Below are 12,757 nucleotides of genomic sequence, written 5' to 3'. Positions count from 1 at the left end.
GTGAGGACTCAGCTGAGGGAATTTATGTTTTTACCATCTATTAAACCTAATAAATATCTCATCGATTAGTTTATAAAATCCGAATTTATGAATTCATACCATTTTTTTTTTCTCGCTCTCTCTTCCTTTTCATCTTCTTCGGCATTCCCCAGCTACATGTTCCAATCCGGCATTCCCCAGCTACATTGTTTCCCTCTGATTTAATAGCGATATCACAGTCCAAGATTCAACCTGCAAATACAAAAAACAATAATTGTTGTTTGTTCATGAATCATAAGGTAAAGAAGAAAAAAGAAAAAAGAAAAAAGAAAAAACCAGACCTTGGAGACATAAACCAGTCAAATTTCAATCCATTCCATTGCTATAGCGAATCCCTATCTCAACTTAACTCAACTATATTATTTTTCTAGTTATACAACAAAGAACATCCAAAAAATTAAAAAAGAGAAAAAAAAAGACAGAAACTATCAAAAAGTCCCACATCGACTGAAAATGTATCCTTTGTGCTCCTTATAAAGGTCATGAATTACTCCTCCTATTGCCAATTGGTTTTAAGATGGAACCCCGTGATACTTCACTCTGAGAGTCACTAGCTCGGAGCCGAGACTGAGAGTCGTCTTTGGGAGCGGAAGAAGGCGAAGCCACATGATGATTCTGGTGACTTTGCAAAAGCAGTTGCTTATCGTGCGATAATCCTAACTCCAATCCAAAATACTACCGGTGAGGCTAGTGATTCCCTCATGCGGCAAGAATCGAGGTGAAGCTCATCCCACCGCCGGCGAGGTCCATAGTGAATACGCTGTCGCCGCCGCCACCGTGGTGGTGGTGATGTGGTGGCGGTTGTGGGGCCCACAGAGGTCCGACGGAGGTGAGAGCTGAGGCCGGAACGGTGCCTGAGCCAGTGGCGGCGAATATGGAGGGCTCGGCTTGGAGAAGGAGCCACTGGATGGTCTCGCGTTGAACTTGTGACCTAGCTCGAGATTTACTCAGCCCCAATTTTTTTTTGTTTTTTCTCTCTTTTTATTCTATTTGTTTTTAAAAAAATTATTTATTTATTTATTTTAGTAAAATTGCTAATTTGTCCTCTAAATGTTGATAATGTGAGAGCACAAGCTCAAAAATGAGAATTTAACGGAATGTTTTAGACGGAAGGGGCGATAATGCAGCAAAATCAGAAATTTTTTTGTGGTTTTTTAAAATGAGAAAGCAATTTGTTATCGAGATCAGAGTTCATGGGATGAAGAATTTCTATAATTTATCTTTAGTTCTGAGATAAACTAGAATACAATGTTTTTCTTTTTTGGTGTAGTGTGAAATCACGACAAGGCTAAATTTGGTTTACTTCACTATACTTGGATTTTGGCTGCAATAATGTCAAGCATTTAATTTTAGTCAACACGTTGAAAAAGAGTGTTGATGAGGTATTTACGTGGAATTTATTTTGCTCGTGTTGTTATTCAACATTTGTGAATAAGTTAGTTGAATAAAAAGTTAATTAGACTCGTATACTCATATGAATTTATCAAATACTTCTGCGCTGATGATATTTATTCCAGCAGTTAGCATTACCATTAGTTTACGAGTCTTGACTAACCACTAACTATGCTACATTTTACACACGCAAAATTGACGTATAGAAGCCCACAAGAAGCTTCAAAGTTCTTACTTAATAAATCTCATTCATCAAAATAAAATATCTGCGGGAAATTTACTTGAATTTGATCAATTGGCTGTTGGGTATGGGTATAGTGAACAAGGGGGGAGAGCTAGAAAGATATAGAAAAAAAAAACAATAATTGTAATTGAAGATATTCTACTAAAGTGTATTAGTTTTTTGTAAGGGTATCATGCGTGCACCAAAAAAATACCATGAAGACATGTTAATGTCAAGGCCGGTCCGTGCCACTTAAGTAATGACTTAAGGTCTACCAAATTTTTGTGGAAAAAAAGCCTCAATTTTTTGTGAAAATAAACTATTGTACATAATTTCTTTTTAATATATTTTTAAAAAGTCCTAATTTTTTTTTTCTTTTGCCTATATAATAGTTTGGGCCGACCCTAGTTAATGTTCGGACAAAAATGCCTCAACCCTTCATGCCAGCCATTAAGGCTAGATCACCCACTTGAACCATACCGCTCAAAGCATTTCAGCACTTTATTATTATTATTATTATTATTATTATTATTATTACTTTTAAAGGTAAAACGTTAAAGGAAAATGGAAAACAAAACTAGTATTGAAGTAGCTATTTTGTTTAGAGTATTCCGGTATTAAATTAGCAAACATGTGTTCACAATTGTGATCCATAAATCCCATCTTGTTAGAAAGCCTATTGACTTCTTACTATTTAATTTATAAAACAATAGTCACTCTTATAGAGTCATGTTTCCACGATGGAAAATGACACTCCATGTTTGAAAAAAGATCAGAAAAACAACGAGTTAGGCGAATGAAATAAAGGCCTAACCACGACACTAAGTTCGCGGTAGGGTTCCCGATGCTACTCTAGTCCAAGGTGTGCAGTGCAGGGTCCCCGACACCACTGCGTGCCGCGCCTCTTACCCGCCTTAAGCTAGCGACCGCGCGCCGAGATGCCCACACCATCTCCCAGCGTGCACCACTTCATGCACCCCCGTGCTATGCTATGAATCTACCTCATGCAGTGGACTAAAACTACCCTATTTTCCCAAGATTTGAGGTAAGTTCTCTCAACTTTGACAAACTTTTTTTTTTCTTTCATCTCTCTCTCTCTCTCACACTTTTTCTCTCTACCCTCGAGACAAGAGTTAGACCCACCATCTCGTTTAGATCTTCAGACTAATGTTAAGAGTCAAAGCGTCCGTTCGGAGAAATCCCTTCGTACCATCTTAGTTCATATTAGTCTCTTTTCTCATACTACGAAGAACCGAGAACGACTTTTCAAAGAGCCAAAGATGACGAGTTATAAGATATTACCACCTAATTTATGTGTAGTCATAGAGTCTAGTCTTGTATCGAATCACGTGTGATTTTTAGTGTTGAGCTACGAATATATTAAGAATAATCATGAGCAAATTGATGCCAGATATCCTAATTCTTTGAAAGGCATTGATGTGTCAATTCATTCATGTTCATCTGTTGTCCTGAAGAAAACGAGGACTCCTTATAGATTTTTTCATGGGACTTTTACTTATTGAATTTTCTTCAAAATTTCATGTTTTACTATATAGAACAATACTTTTATCTAAATTTTTTGACAACTTTGATACCGATTTTATAGTTTCCACGATGAATGATATACAATCGATGTTACCTTCTCAATTGGAAAAACACGTCCCATTCAAAAGTGTGCCACAAAACAATACATTTTGTAACCATACTTTTCCAACATTGACTAGTATATAAAGTCATAAACTAGTCTTGATATATGATTATAAAAATTGAGATATATGATACAGTTGGAGTTGGTTTGTATGCGTGTTAAACGTTGAGCGTCATCCCAACAAACTACTTTGAAGATTTTCTAGGAATGAAATTAAAAAGGCCTTGAATGACAAAAAGATGCGATTTGAATATGATAACTGCAAAATAAGAAAACTTTTTTGGACAATGCTTTAAATTCGTGAAAGTTTAGGGCTGTTTAGAAAGAAAAAAAAAGTTTAATATCACGTGCAACGCACGTGGTCACGAGTTTACCGAGTTAGCGTTTTACTTTCGCTACAGAAACGACCAGTCTTCGTTCGTCCGAATATTCCCAACCAACTATCAAACAAAGCACAGATCGATCGATCGATCGCCGAGAGTTTTCTCTTCTCTATGTTTCATCGCATAAATCAATCCCCAAAGTTGTCGATTCTTAATCTAGGGTTTTTTCATTCACCTCCAGCCGCAAGGTGCGTCGAATTCATCACTCTCAAACTCCGAATTCAAAGGTTTGCGATGAAATCGAAATTCAATTTTACTGTGTTTTTTCTGTTACATTTTCGTTGATTTAGTTTGATCCCGATTTACTTGAGCTTTATGATCCTCGTGCATGTATTGTGCGATGTTTTTCGCAAATGACGGTGTGTATACAGTGGAAATGGGATATTTGGGCAAATATGGGTTTTGAGATTTTCAAAACCGAGAAATTTTTGGTAACTTTCGTTATCGTTACAGGTTGAAATGGTTTTTATTGCTAGCGAATTCATGCGGTGAACATTGGCTGCTGATTTTGATAGTGTATGTATGTATCACCAACAACATGGGGAGTGAATTCATTTGTGTATTTCATATATATATATATATATATTTTTTTTTTTTTCTCCAGGTTACTGTGGGAGTGAATTTATAGGATTCTTGCTATAGCACCAACAATATGGTAAGATCACACAAAATTTGCACGAGTGTGTGTGATTGTTCACTTGCAATCAGTATATCATCTGATGCTAAATAAACTTGTTTCATTGATCCTCCTCAGAACTACTTAATGGGAGCTTTTAAGCCCTCTTGCGGCGTTTCAGTCACGTTCTCCGATGGGAAGACTCGCAAGCAGGTAATCTAAATCTAAACATGATATGTGAGTTTATATTTTCATGCAAATGAGGTATCAAACACCGATGAATCTTTCACTGGAGGTGAATACGTCGTGTTTAATCCAGTGAGCTTTCTTTGGTTTGGAATTTTTTAAGTTGCGAAGTAACTTGTTAAGCTTGGTGTTTGCCTTTTGTTGTTGGACTTGGAATAAGAGCTTCTAGGATTCATCTCCTTTCAGACCAGAGATATTGAATTAGAACTGTATATGTGTCTTTGACTTACAGGTTCCATATAAGAAGGAAAATGGTCAAACAGTTATGGTCCCACTATTTCAAAGTCAAGAGAACATATCTGGCAAGGTCTGTTTCCTTTAGTCAAATTTGTCTAATTGTTGGAGTTCGTAGGAGCTTATATGTTTGAATTCTTGCTTTTATACCCACTTCAACGTTTTCGGTGTCATATCAACAGATCTCTGTCGAACCAGTTCCTGGAAAGAAGGTGGAACACAATGGTATAAAAGTTGAGCTCCTCGGTCAGATTGGTAAGTTCTAGCTCCAAGTTTGTTATGTGGTTCATGAAATACTTGGTATAGAAGAACGCCTTCGAACATGTTACTAATGATGGTGAAAAAATGCTTGGGGTTTTAGTACATTTTTATTGTTCAAGTGGTGTTAGTCGAGATAATAATTTTAGGACATGTCACCTTTAGCTTGTATTTTTCTCTGGCCTTTCTAAAGCTTTCCTTTTCATTTCAATTTGAGTTTCTCATATATATAAAATATATAGTGCTGTGGTACTATTGGTTTCATGGAACTCAGAAGGATTTAGTTCAGGGCTTTGTTAGATTGTTAAATTATTATCATTTTACCAGTCTTTTTTTCCTGCACCAAATGATTTGAAAGTGATTTTTTCCTCCATATTATAAGGATAAAATGTTCTCATTATATATTTATTTTCACTTTGCAGAGATGTACTTTGACAGAGGCAACTTCTATGACTTTACTTCTCTTGGTGAGTGTGCCCTGACCTCTTGCCACTCTCTTTGGATAGTATCAATACCGTTTGTTCTCCTAAAGTTTATAATATTCCGTTTAGTTTCCTAAAGCTACGAGGAATATACACATATACATAATATATACATATACACATATACATAATATATACATATACACATATACATAATATACACATATACATAATATATACATATACATATATATATATATATATATATATATATATATATATATATATATGACACTTGTATACATAGAGAGACATATTTCTTGTAAGAAATTAATGAAAGTTGTCTTGATAAGCTTCAAGATTTAAAATGAAATCAAATTCTTAAGTGGCATTCGGGAGTCTGTGGGTTATTATGTTTATCAATTTTCCTTGAATGTCTAATATACTGTTACCTTTTCTTTCAGTCAGAGAACTGGATATTCCGGGAGAAATTTACGAAAAGAAAACTTTCCCTTTTGAATTTTCGACTGTTGAAATGCCATATGAAACATACAATGGGGTGAATGTGAGGCTAAGGTAAACAAATGATCAAGCATGGCCCACATGTTTTATTCTCACAACCTCCTTGGCTGCTTAATATTTCAATGTAACTGCTTCATTGATGGCTAAGACATGTTTAGTCCAATGTACTCGTGGTAATAATTGCCATCTTTTATTTATTTTATTATTTTTTATTTAATTTTTTCCGCTCTCAGGTATGTGTTGAAAACGACGATCAGTCGTGGTTATGGTGGTAGCATAGTGGAATACCAGGACTTAGTGGTAATATTTCCATTGTCTTTCACTCACACATTTGATAGGTGTCATATTCACTTGCACAAGAAAATCTAATCGTTGCCAACAAAGTTCCAAGCTTGATAGATAACGTTTCTTCTCAACATCCTTTGCTCACAATTATAATGTTTTAAAGTCACTGCATGTAATGATGTTTGTTTGCGTTCAGTGTGGCACTTGGTTTTAAAGATTTTGATATTATGTTCAGGTTCGTAACTACACCCCGCTTCCACCAATTAACAATAGCATCAAGGTGAGTGACTTATGATTAGTATGGTTAAATTTGTGTGCTGTTTTATTACTGTCCGATTTAGTCCAACTCTTTACTGTAAGCATCTTTTTTTTTTTTTTTTTTTATATCTATCCATCCATCAATACGATCCCCATAAGATCATCATAATAATCATTTTTCTTTTTTCAGATGGAAGTTGGGATTGAAGACTGCTTGCACATTGAGTTTGAATACAACAAAAGCAAGTAAGTTCTTTGAAATTTTCTTTTGACGAGTCTCACTTTATAACTGTAGTTGAGCTTTAAAAAATGTGAAATGTAGAAAAGAATTGGGTTACGAGTAAGAAGCTAGTACAAGTAGAACGTGTTTTTCGTGCTGTTAAAGGACTTTTAATTCATTAGGTGTAAATATACAGGTATCATCTGAAAGATGTTATTATTGGGAAGATATATTTTCTCCTAGTAAGAATCAAGATCAAGAATATGGATCTGGAAATTCGGCGCCGAGAGTCTACAGGGTCAGGAGCTAATACCCATGTTGAGACAGAGACTCTGGCTAAGTTCGAATTGATGGACGGTGCTCCTGTTAGAGGTGAGTTTATTTATTAATTAATTTTTTTTATTTATGTTATTTTATATTATTTCAAGGCTATAAAAGATTTAATTTTCCCATGTTTAAAAACCATGTCTCGTCGTCAGGTGAATCAATTCCGATCAGACTGTTTTTAAGCCCTTATGAGCTGACACCGACACACCGGAATATCAACAATAAGTTCAGCGTGAAGTATTATCTGAATCTTGTTCTTGTCGATGAAGAGGACCGGCGGTACTTCAAGCAGCAAGAGATCACTATTTACAGGCTGGAAGAAAATTCATGAACTCCGGAGAACTCTAATGCTTACCGTGCTTCGACTCAGACACTATTGTAATGCCTCGCCTTTGGACTTTATGGACATATTATTCTGGCGAATGGGCGTTCTTTTTTTGACTTGCAGCTTTTTATTTGAGAGGGTTGTGTAAATTGGTGACGCCGGAAGGGGAATTGGAGATTCGCTGAAATGGGTTTTATGCTGAGAGTTTCTTAGTGAATGGTTTGTTGTTGCATTTTAAGATCTTATGGAAAATAGAAAGGGAGATTTTATGATTTTAACTTTTAACGTCTCTTGAACAATTCATGTTGTTTTATCTTTCATGGAATAAATGAAAATAACCTTGTGTAGATAATGGCACTATTTATGTTTGTTTTACCTCGTGTACTTGAACTGGATGTTGTTCAACAGCTTTTATCATGTCGATGTGTTTACTTAATCTTAGTCGTCAAAAGTTTTCTTGTCTATAAGACATTATAACATCCTGAATTTCAAAGATCAATTCAATAGAATCGTATTTCCCCTGATTATACAAGTAAAGTTGGAAGAAGTATATTGCGGAATTAGTAAACTTGCCAATTGTAATTAAAGGAAAAACATTGAATTGGGCTGGGCTTTTAGCAATCCAACCAAACCCAACAATTTCACATCCCTTCCCTCCATTTCTCTCCTCCGTCTCGCTCGCATTTTTTTTTTGGTTCTTAATTACCGGCAGGAATGTTAAAAGCTTGTCGTCTTTACTCAAATACGTCACCGTTTCGGTGGCTACTATCTCCTTCTCCAATGGCGACGAAACGTTCTCTGAACCAGCCTTCGTTCTCACCGTTGGCGAAGAAGAAGAAAATACCGGTCATCGGAACTCACAACGGAAGCTTCCACTGCGACGAGGCTCTCGCCTGCTTCCTTCTCCGCCGCACCGGAAAATTTTCCGACGCTGAAGTCGTTCGGACTCGTGATTACCAGGTTAGCTCTCCCGGAACCCTAACTTTCTTTATATACCTCTCTTGTTTCGTTCCCTGGAAAACGAATGCGCCGAGAAAAAGAGTTCACTCCGTTTTCGGTTCTCTGATCGTATTTTCCGGAGGATTCTCAGGTACTTGAGTCTTTGGACGCCGTGGTTGACGTCGGAGGTGTGTACGATCCGAGTCGAGACCGATACGATCATCACCAGAGCGGATTCAGTGAAGTTCTTGGCCATGGATTCACCACCAAGCTCAGTAGTGCAGGTCTTGTCTATAAAGTAATCAAGCAATCTCTCAGTTTTTCGTTTATTGTATTCATTTATGTAAATGAAAGTTTCCTATAATTCCATGACCATGAGTTTATTCATCGTGAATTTGTGATACTAGTTGTTGATTTGGTACAAGTAATTTCACGGGTTTGGTTATTTCACTATGCTCACAATATTTCTACTTCCAATCTTAAGCATTATGGAATGGAGGTTGTTTCGAAGGAAGTTTGTCTCGATCAAGAGCATCCAAACGTGCATCGTCTGTTTCTGGCAGTGTATAAGAACTTCATGGAGGTTTGGCCATAACTGTCAATGTCATGTATTTTCCTTTATATTCTTATTTATATAAGTGAATGTTATCAGTTGATTTATTTTAGTCCTATGTTGGATGAGATAGGCCGTTGATGCTGTTGACAACGGAATAAACCAATACGACATTGACCAGCCTCCCAAATACGTGATTAACACGAGCCTATCATCCAGAGTCGGGAGACTAAATCTTGATTGGATCGAAGATGATCATTCAGCCCAGAAAGAAAACGAGGCCTTTCGACGTGCGATGGAGCTCACGGGCAACGAGTTTCTAGATGTACGTCCTTTCTTTTGCTAGATTATAGTTCTGGTAATGTGTTAATTGCTTCGGTCGTTCTTGGTTGGTGTTTCAGACTCTGAAATTCTATGTGAAATCCTGGCTACCGGCTCGATCGATTGTTATGGAGTGTTTGGCAGCGAGAAATAGTGTTGACCCAAGTGGAGAAATTCTTCTGCTGACGAAATATTGCCCTGTAAGTAAACACACCTTAGTGTTACTGTTAGTCTAATACGAGTATTTATTGTATCTTTTGATGTAAAAATAAGTAGCTATTTGGTATTTTTAGTAAGTCATTTAATTTGGATTGTTGTTCAGTGGAAGCTTCACATATTTGAGCTCGAGGAGGAAATGAAAATTGACCCGTCCATCAAATATGTCATATACCAGGTATTCATTACTCCGGATTTGATTCAGAAACTGCCTTTCAGAGCTCGGATTCTCATACTGACATTGAGAAAGAAAGAGAACAGAGTTTGCATGTGGTTCTTGTTTCATGATTTTCATTTTTTTTTATTTTATTTTTTCAGGAAGACAGAAACAATACTTGGAGAGTTCAAGCAGTGGGAGTTTCGCCAGATAAATTCGAGAGTCGGAAGCCTCTACCTTCTCTTTGGCGGGGTTTAGAACGTGAAAAGCTGTCTGAGGTAGCTGGGATTCCAGGCTGTGTTTTTACTCACATGAGTGGATTCATTGGGGGAAATCAAACTTACGAAGGCGCTCTAAAGATGGCAAAAACAGCTCTTCAATCGTAGTTCAAATGTTTCAAGAGTCCCCGGCCATAACCGATCCATAATCACAGCGTAATTTAGTGTACTGTTTGATATAGTTTAATATCTGTCGCATGTCTTGCAAGTTAAAATCTCAATCATTTCAAATGATATAAAAGAAATGATTCATCAGTTCGAGTTATTCCAGAGCATTTTCTTTACGGCTATTTCAATATTCACTCATTTACTACTGTCTCAACTTGTATTTCTATTTTTAATTTTTTTTCAATTACGCACAATGAAACATTGCAAGACAAACGTATACGCATGTGGAAACCAGTTCAAGGATACAAGTTTTTTGAGTGAAAATATGTACTCCCTTTTGCTGAACATAATTGTTCACTGTTCTTACACTCAATTTTCCATAGCTTAGAAAAACCTACATACGAGATTCATACAAAAAACTTTTATGATTTCTTCTGTTAGTCATGATACAGGCTCTTGGATTCTTGTTAAAAGACAAAATCTTCGCTGATGTCTTAACTCTTCACTCTTCTTCAGATTCAATTGGAAGATCTTGTTTGAACCACGAATACAGGCCTCCTTCCAAGTGGAACACGTTGGTATATCCATTGAGAACGAGCAAGTACGCCGCAATCAGCGATCTGTTGAGAAAGTAACATGGTTTTTAGCCGACCTCGATTAAACACCATAAACACGATTAAGATGTTTAGAAACCCACCTTGATTGTTGGCCTTCGGGGAGATTCTGGGTCGGTTTCATCGTACCCCCGTTTGCGCAGACCACTATTATCTTTTCTTCTTTGCCTATTTTCGATTCCACCACTGTTCGACATATATCAAGCACATCGTCACGTCCACATCTCTAGCTTCCGAGATTGTATGAGGGAAAAAAAAAAGGTTAAAGATTAGGTTACGATCCATACATTCCAGGAACTCGGGATTCTCTTCCGTTCCGGCAAAGATTCCGAAGAATGCAAACGCGGCTCGTCGAGCTATGTCCCACGCTGTCCACTCTTTTATAAGCCTGTATATTTGTACGTTGATTGCCCCTGGAGGATGAGCCTAAAACACCAAAGTAGATTGGGTTAGTTTGAGTCTCAGATGTTTTGGTCATTGAACAATTGAGCTTTGGCTTTTCGGATAGAAAGATCAAGTTCAAGAGATAGTTTTTGTGCCCAGGACTGACCTCTTTGTATTCTGCTACAGGCCTCACATCAAGAATGACAAAGTTGTTTTCTTTCTGAAGTCTCAGAGCTTCCTTTGCATCTACACTCCTTACCTGCCAAAGATAAATAAATATAAAAAAAAGGTATATATTCTGCTCAACAATCGTCTGTTTCCTGTGTTCCTCTTATATTTTAGCTTTGAGACTGAAATCATACCCTTTTATTTTGCAAGAGTTCCCTTTTGACTTTCCACTCTTCTTCAGCTGAAACCCGCATAAAAAAGAAGAAGAAATAAGTCGAGAGTAATTAATAGAAGTCAGTGTCACAGTACATATCCAGTTAGTTTAGGTTTTTAACATGTCATATTCTAAACTTGACAAAGGAGGATTCGTAATTCAAAGTTTTTAGGCTACCTGGTTTTTTGGCTGGTTTTGTCGCCGCGCACTGGATTTTGGTGCCTTGCGGTCTAAGCGATCCTCCGAGCATCGACCGCGAGGAACTGTGGGTTCGCAGAGAGTGTTTCCGAGGCAGTACTAGAGTCGAGTGTAGAGAAGATGATGAGGTTGAGCAAGCGGTGATTGAAGTGAGAGAAGCCATCTAATTGATCCTATGGGAAAATCAGCTTCTGGGTTCTTTTTCCTTTCAGAATTATAGTCCTTTTTTTAAAACTTTCATCAAGGATTATTAGAAATGGCCTTTCTCTGCTTTCGATGCTTCTATTTGCTTGAAGAAAGATTAGATATTTTTTAGCCCTTATGGGAAAATGACCTGGCAAAGGGGTGTTGGGGATTTTTTCTCTCTCTTAGAGAATCTGAATTTGTGGTGGATTTTTATGGTGATTTTGCTATTTGGATATAGTTGCCCCTCATTATTTTTGTCTTTATTTGCAGGCCAAAAATGAGGACTCATGGTTTACGTTACTCTAGTTAGCATTTTCACATGCTTGGTATTATTAGCATTTAATTAAGTCTTCATCCAATTAAGTCTTCATCCAATTATCAAACTCCAAATCACTGCCTAGACACGCTAGTCTATTAATTTTTTTTTTTTTTTTTGATTAACACGCTAGTCTATTAATTGAAATGTATTCTTATCTTTGGACATCATTATTCGGGTAGTGAAACTCAAGTATTAGACTTCGACCAATTATTAAATTCCAAATCACTGCCCAGACACACTAGCCTAGCGTTTTGCTAAAATGTACTAGTATATTTTAACTTAAGAGACTAGCTAAGGTTATAGGCTTAGACTCCCATTATTAATGGTCTATTAAGAAAATAGCTAATTTAAAAATTTGACATTACTAAATAGCTAACGTTTAGTAAATTTTAGGTAAATAATCGTTTTTAGACATAAATATTAGATAAATAGTTACTTTTATATAACAAACGTTGGTTATTTATCTAAGATTTACTTTTAAAAGTGATTATTTATTTAAGATTTATCAAACGTTGTCTATTTAGTAATGTCAAACTTTTAAATTGACTATTTTCCTAATTTTTTTTACTATTAAAATGCTGGTTAACTTTATCTTTTCAGTAAAGAATGACCTTAACGAAATTACTAGATAACACAGATAGATTCGGTTAATTTTTTACATATAGATGATTTTTTTATTTTTTTTTAATTTTTTTTTTATTTTT

At 36.3% G+C, this 12,757-nt stretch overlaps 3 protein-coding genes across 8 annotated transcripts; 2 read left to right on the top strand and 1 right to left on the bottom strand.

The window, feature by feature from the left end:
• The first annotated feature begins 3,674 nt into the window (after positions 1 to 3,674).
• Positions 3,675 to 7,815, top strand: LOC149380438 (vacuolar protein sorting-associated protein 26A). 6 transcript variants are annotated; one of them, XM_089603448.1, is made up of 13 exons: positions 3,675 to 3,873; positions 4,139 to 4,205; positions 4,290 to 4,340; positions 4,440 to 4,514; positions 4,780 to 4,854; positions 4,964 to 5,036; positions 5,462 to 5,506; positions 5,926 to 6,037; positions 6,217 to 6,283; positions 6,504 to 6,548; positions 6,717 to 6,772; positions 6,943 to 7,118; positions 7,226 to 7,815. In XM_089603448.1, exons 3-13 carry the CDS (start codon positions 4,338 to 4,340, stop codon positions 7,402 to 7,404), a joined length of 906 nt encoding a protein of 301 aa, XP_089459574.1. In that variant the 5' UTR covers positions 3,675 to 3,873; positions 4,139 to 4,205; positions 4,290 to 4,337; the 3' UTR covers positions 7,405 to 7,815. The 6 variants fall into 6 exon arrangements, with proteins under 6 accessions (XP_089459574.1, XP_089459573.1, XP_089459572.1 ...); XM_089603447.1 differs by having other exon boundaries at positions 3,675 to 3,912; positions 4,139 to 4,201; XM_089603446.1 differs by having other exon boundaries at positions 3,675 to 3,912.
• A 273-nt stretch (positions 7,816 to 8,088) lies between these two features.
• On the top strand, positions 8,089 to 10,088 carry LOC149380437 (uncharacterized). The gene is made up of 7 exons (XM_089603059.1): positions 8,089 to 8,358; positions 8,489 to 8,635; positions 8,822 to 8,920; positions 9,024 to 9,215; positions 9,292 to 9,411; positions 9,534 to 9,605; positions 9,746 to 10,088. The coding sequence occupies exons 1-7, from the start codon at positions 8,113 to 8,115 to the stop codon at positions 9,968 to 9,970; spliced, it is 1,101 nt and encodes a 366-aa protein (XP_089459185.1). The 5' UTR covers positions 8,089 to 8,112; the 3' UTR covers positions 9,971 to 10,088.
• A 136-nt stretch (positions 10,089 to 10,224) lies between these two features.
• On the bottom strand, positions 10,225 to 11,906 carry LOC149380436 (Rhodanese/Cell cycle control phosphatase superfamily protein). Its single transcript, XM_089603061.1, has 6 exons — positions 11,528 to 11,906; positions 11,331 to 11,377; positions 11,135 to 11,227; positions 10,872 to 11,010; positions 10,668 to 10,770; positions 10,225 to 10,590 (listed from the first exon to the last, which is right to left on the bottom strand). The coding sequence occupies exons 1-6, from the start codon at positions 11,709 to 11,711 to the stop codon at positions 10,473 to 10,475; spliced, it is 684 nt and encodes a 227-aa protein (XP_089459187.1). The 5' UTR covers positions 11,712 to 11,906; the 3' UTR covers positions 10,225 to 10,472.
• Positions 11,907 to 12,757: the final 851 nt, after the last annotated feature.

This window comes from Urtica dioica, chromosome 12 (genome assembly GCF_054948205.1).
Source record: "Urtica dioica subsp. dioica isolate 48M chromosome 12, U.dioica_male_clone48M_v1_H2, whole genome shotgun sequence".
Taxonomy (NCBI): Eukaryota; Viridiplantae; Streptophyta; class Magnoliopsida; order Rosales; family Urticaceae; genus Urtica; species Urtica dioica.
The sequence above is the reverse complement of the archived record's forward strand: the minus strand, read 5'-3'. Positions and strand labels throughout refer to the sequence as shown.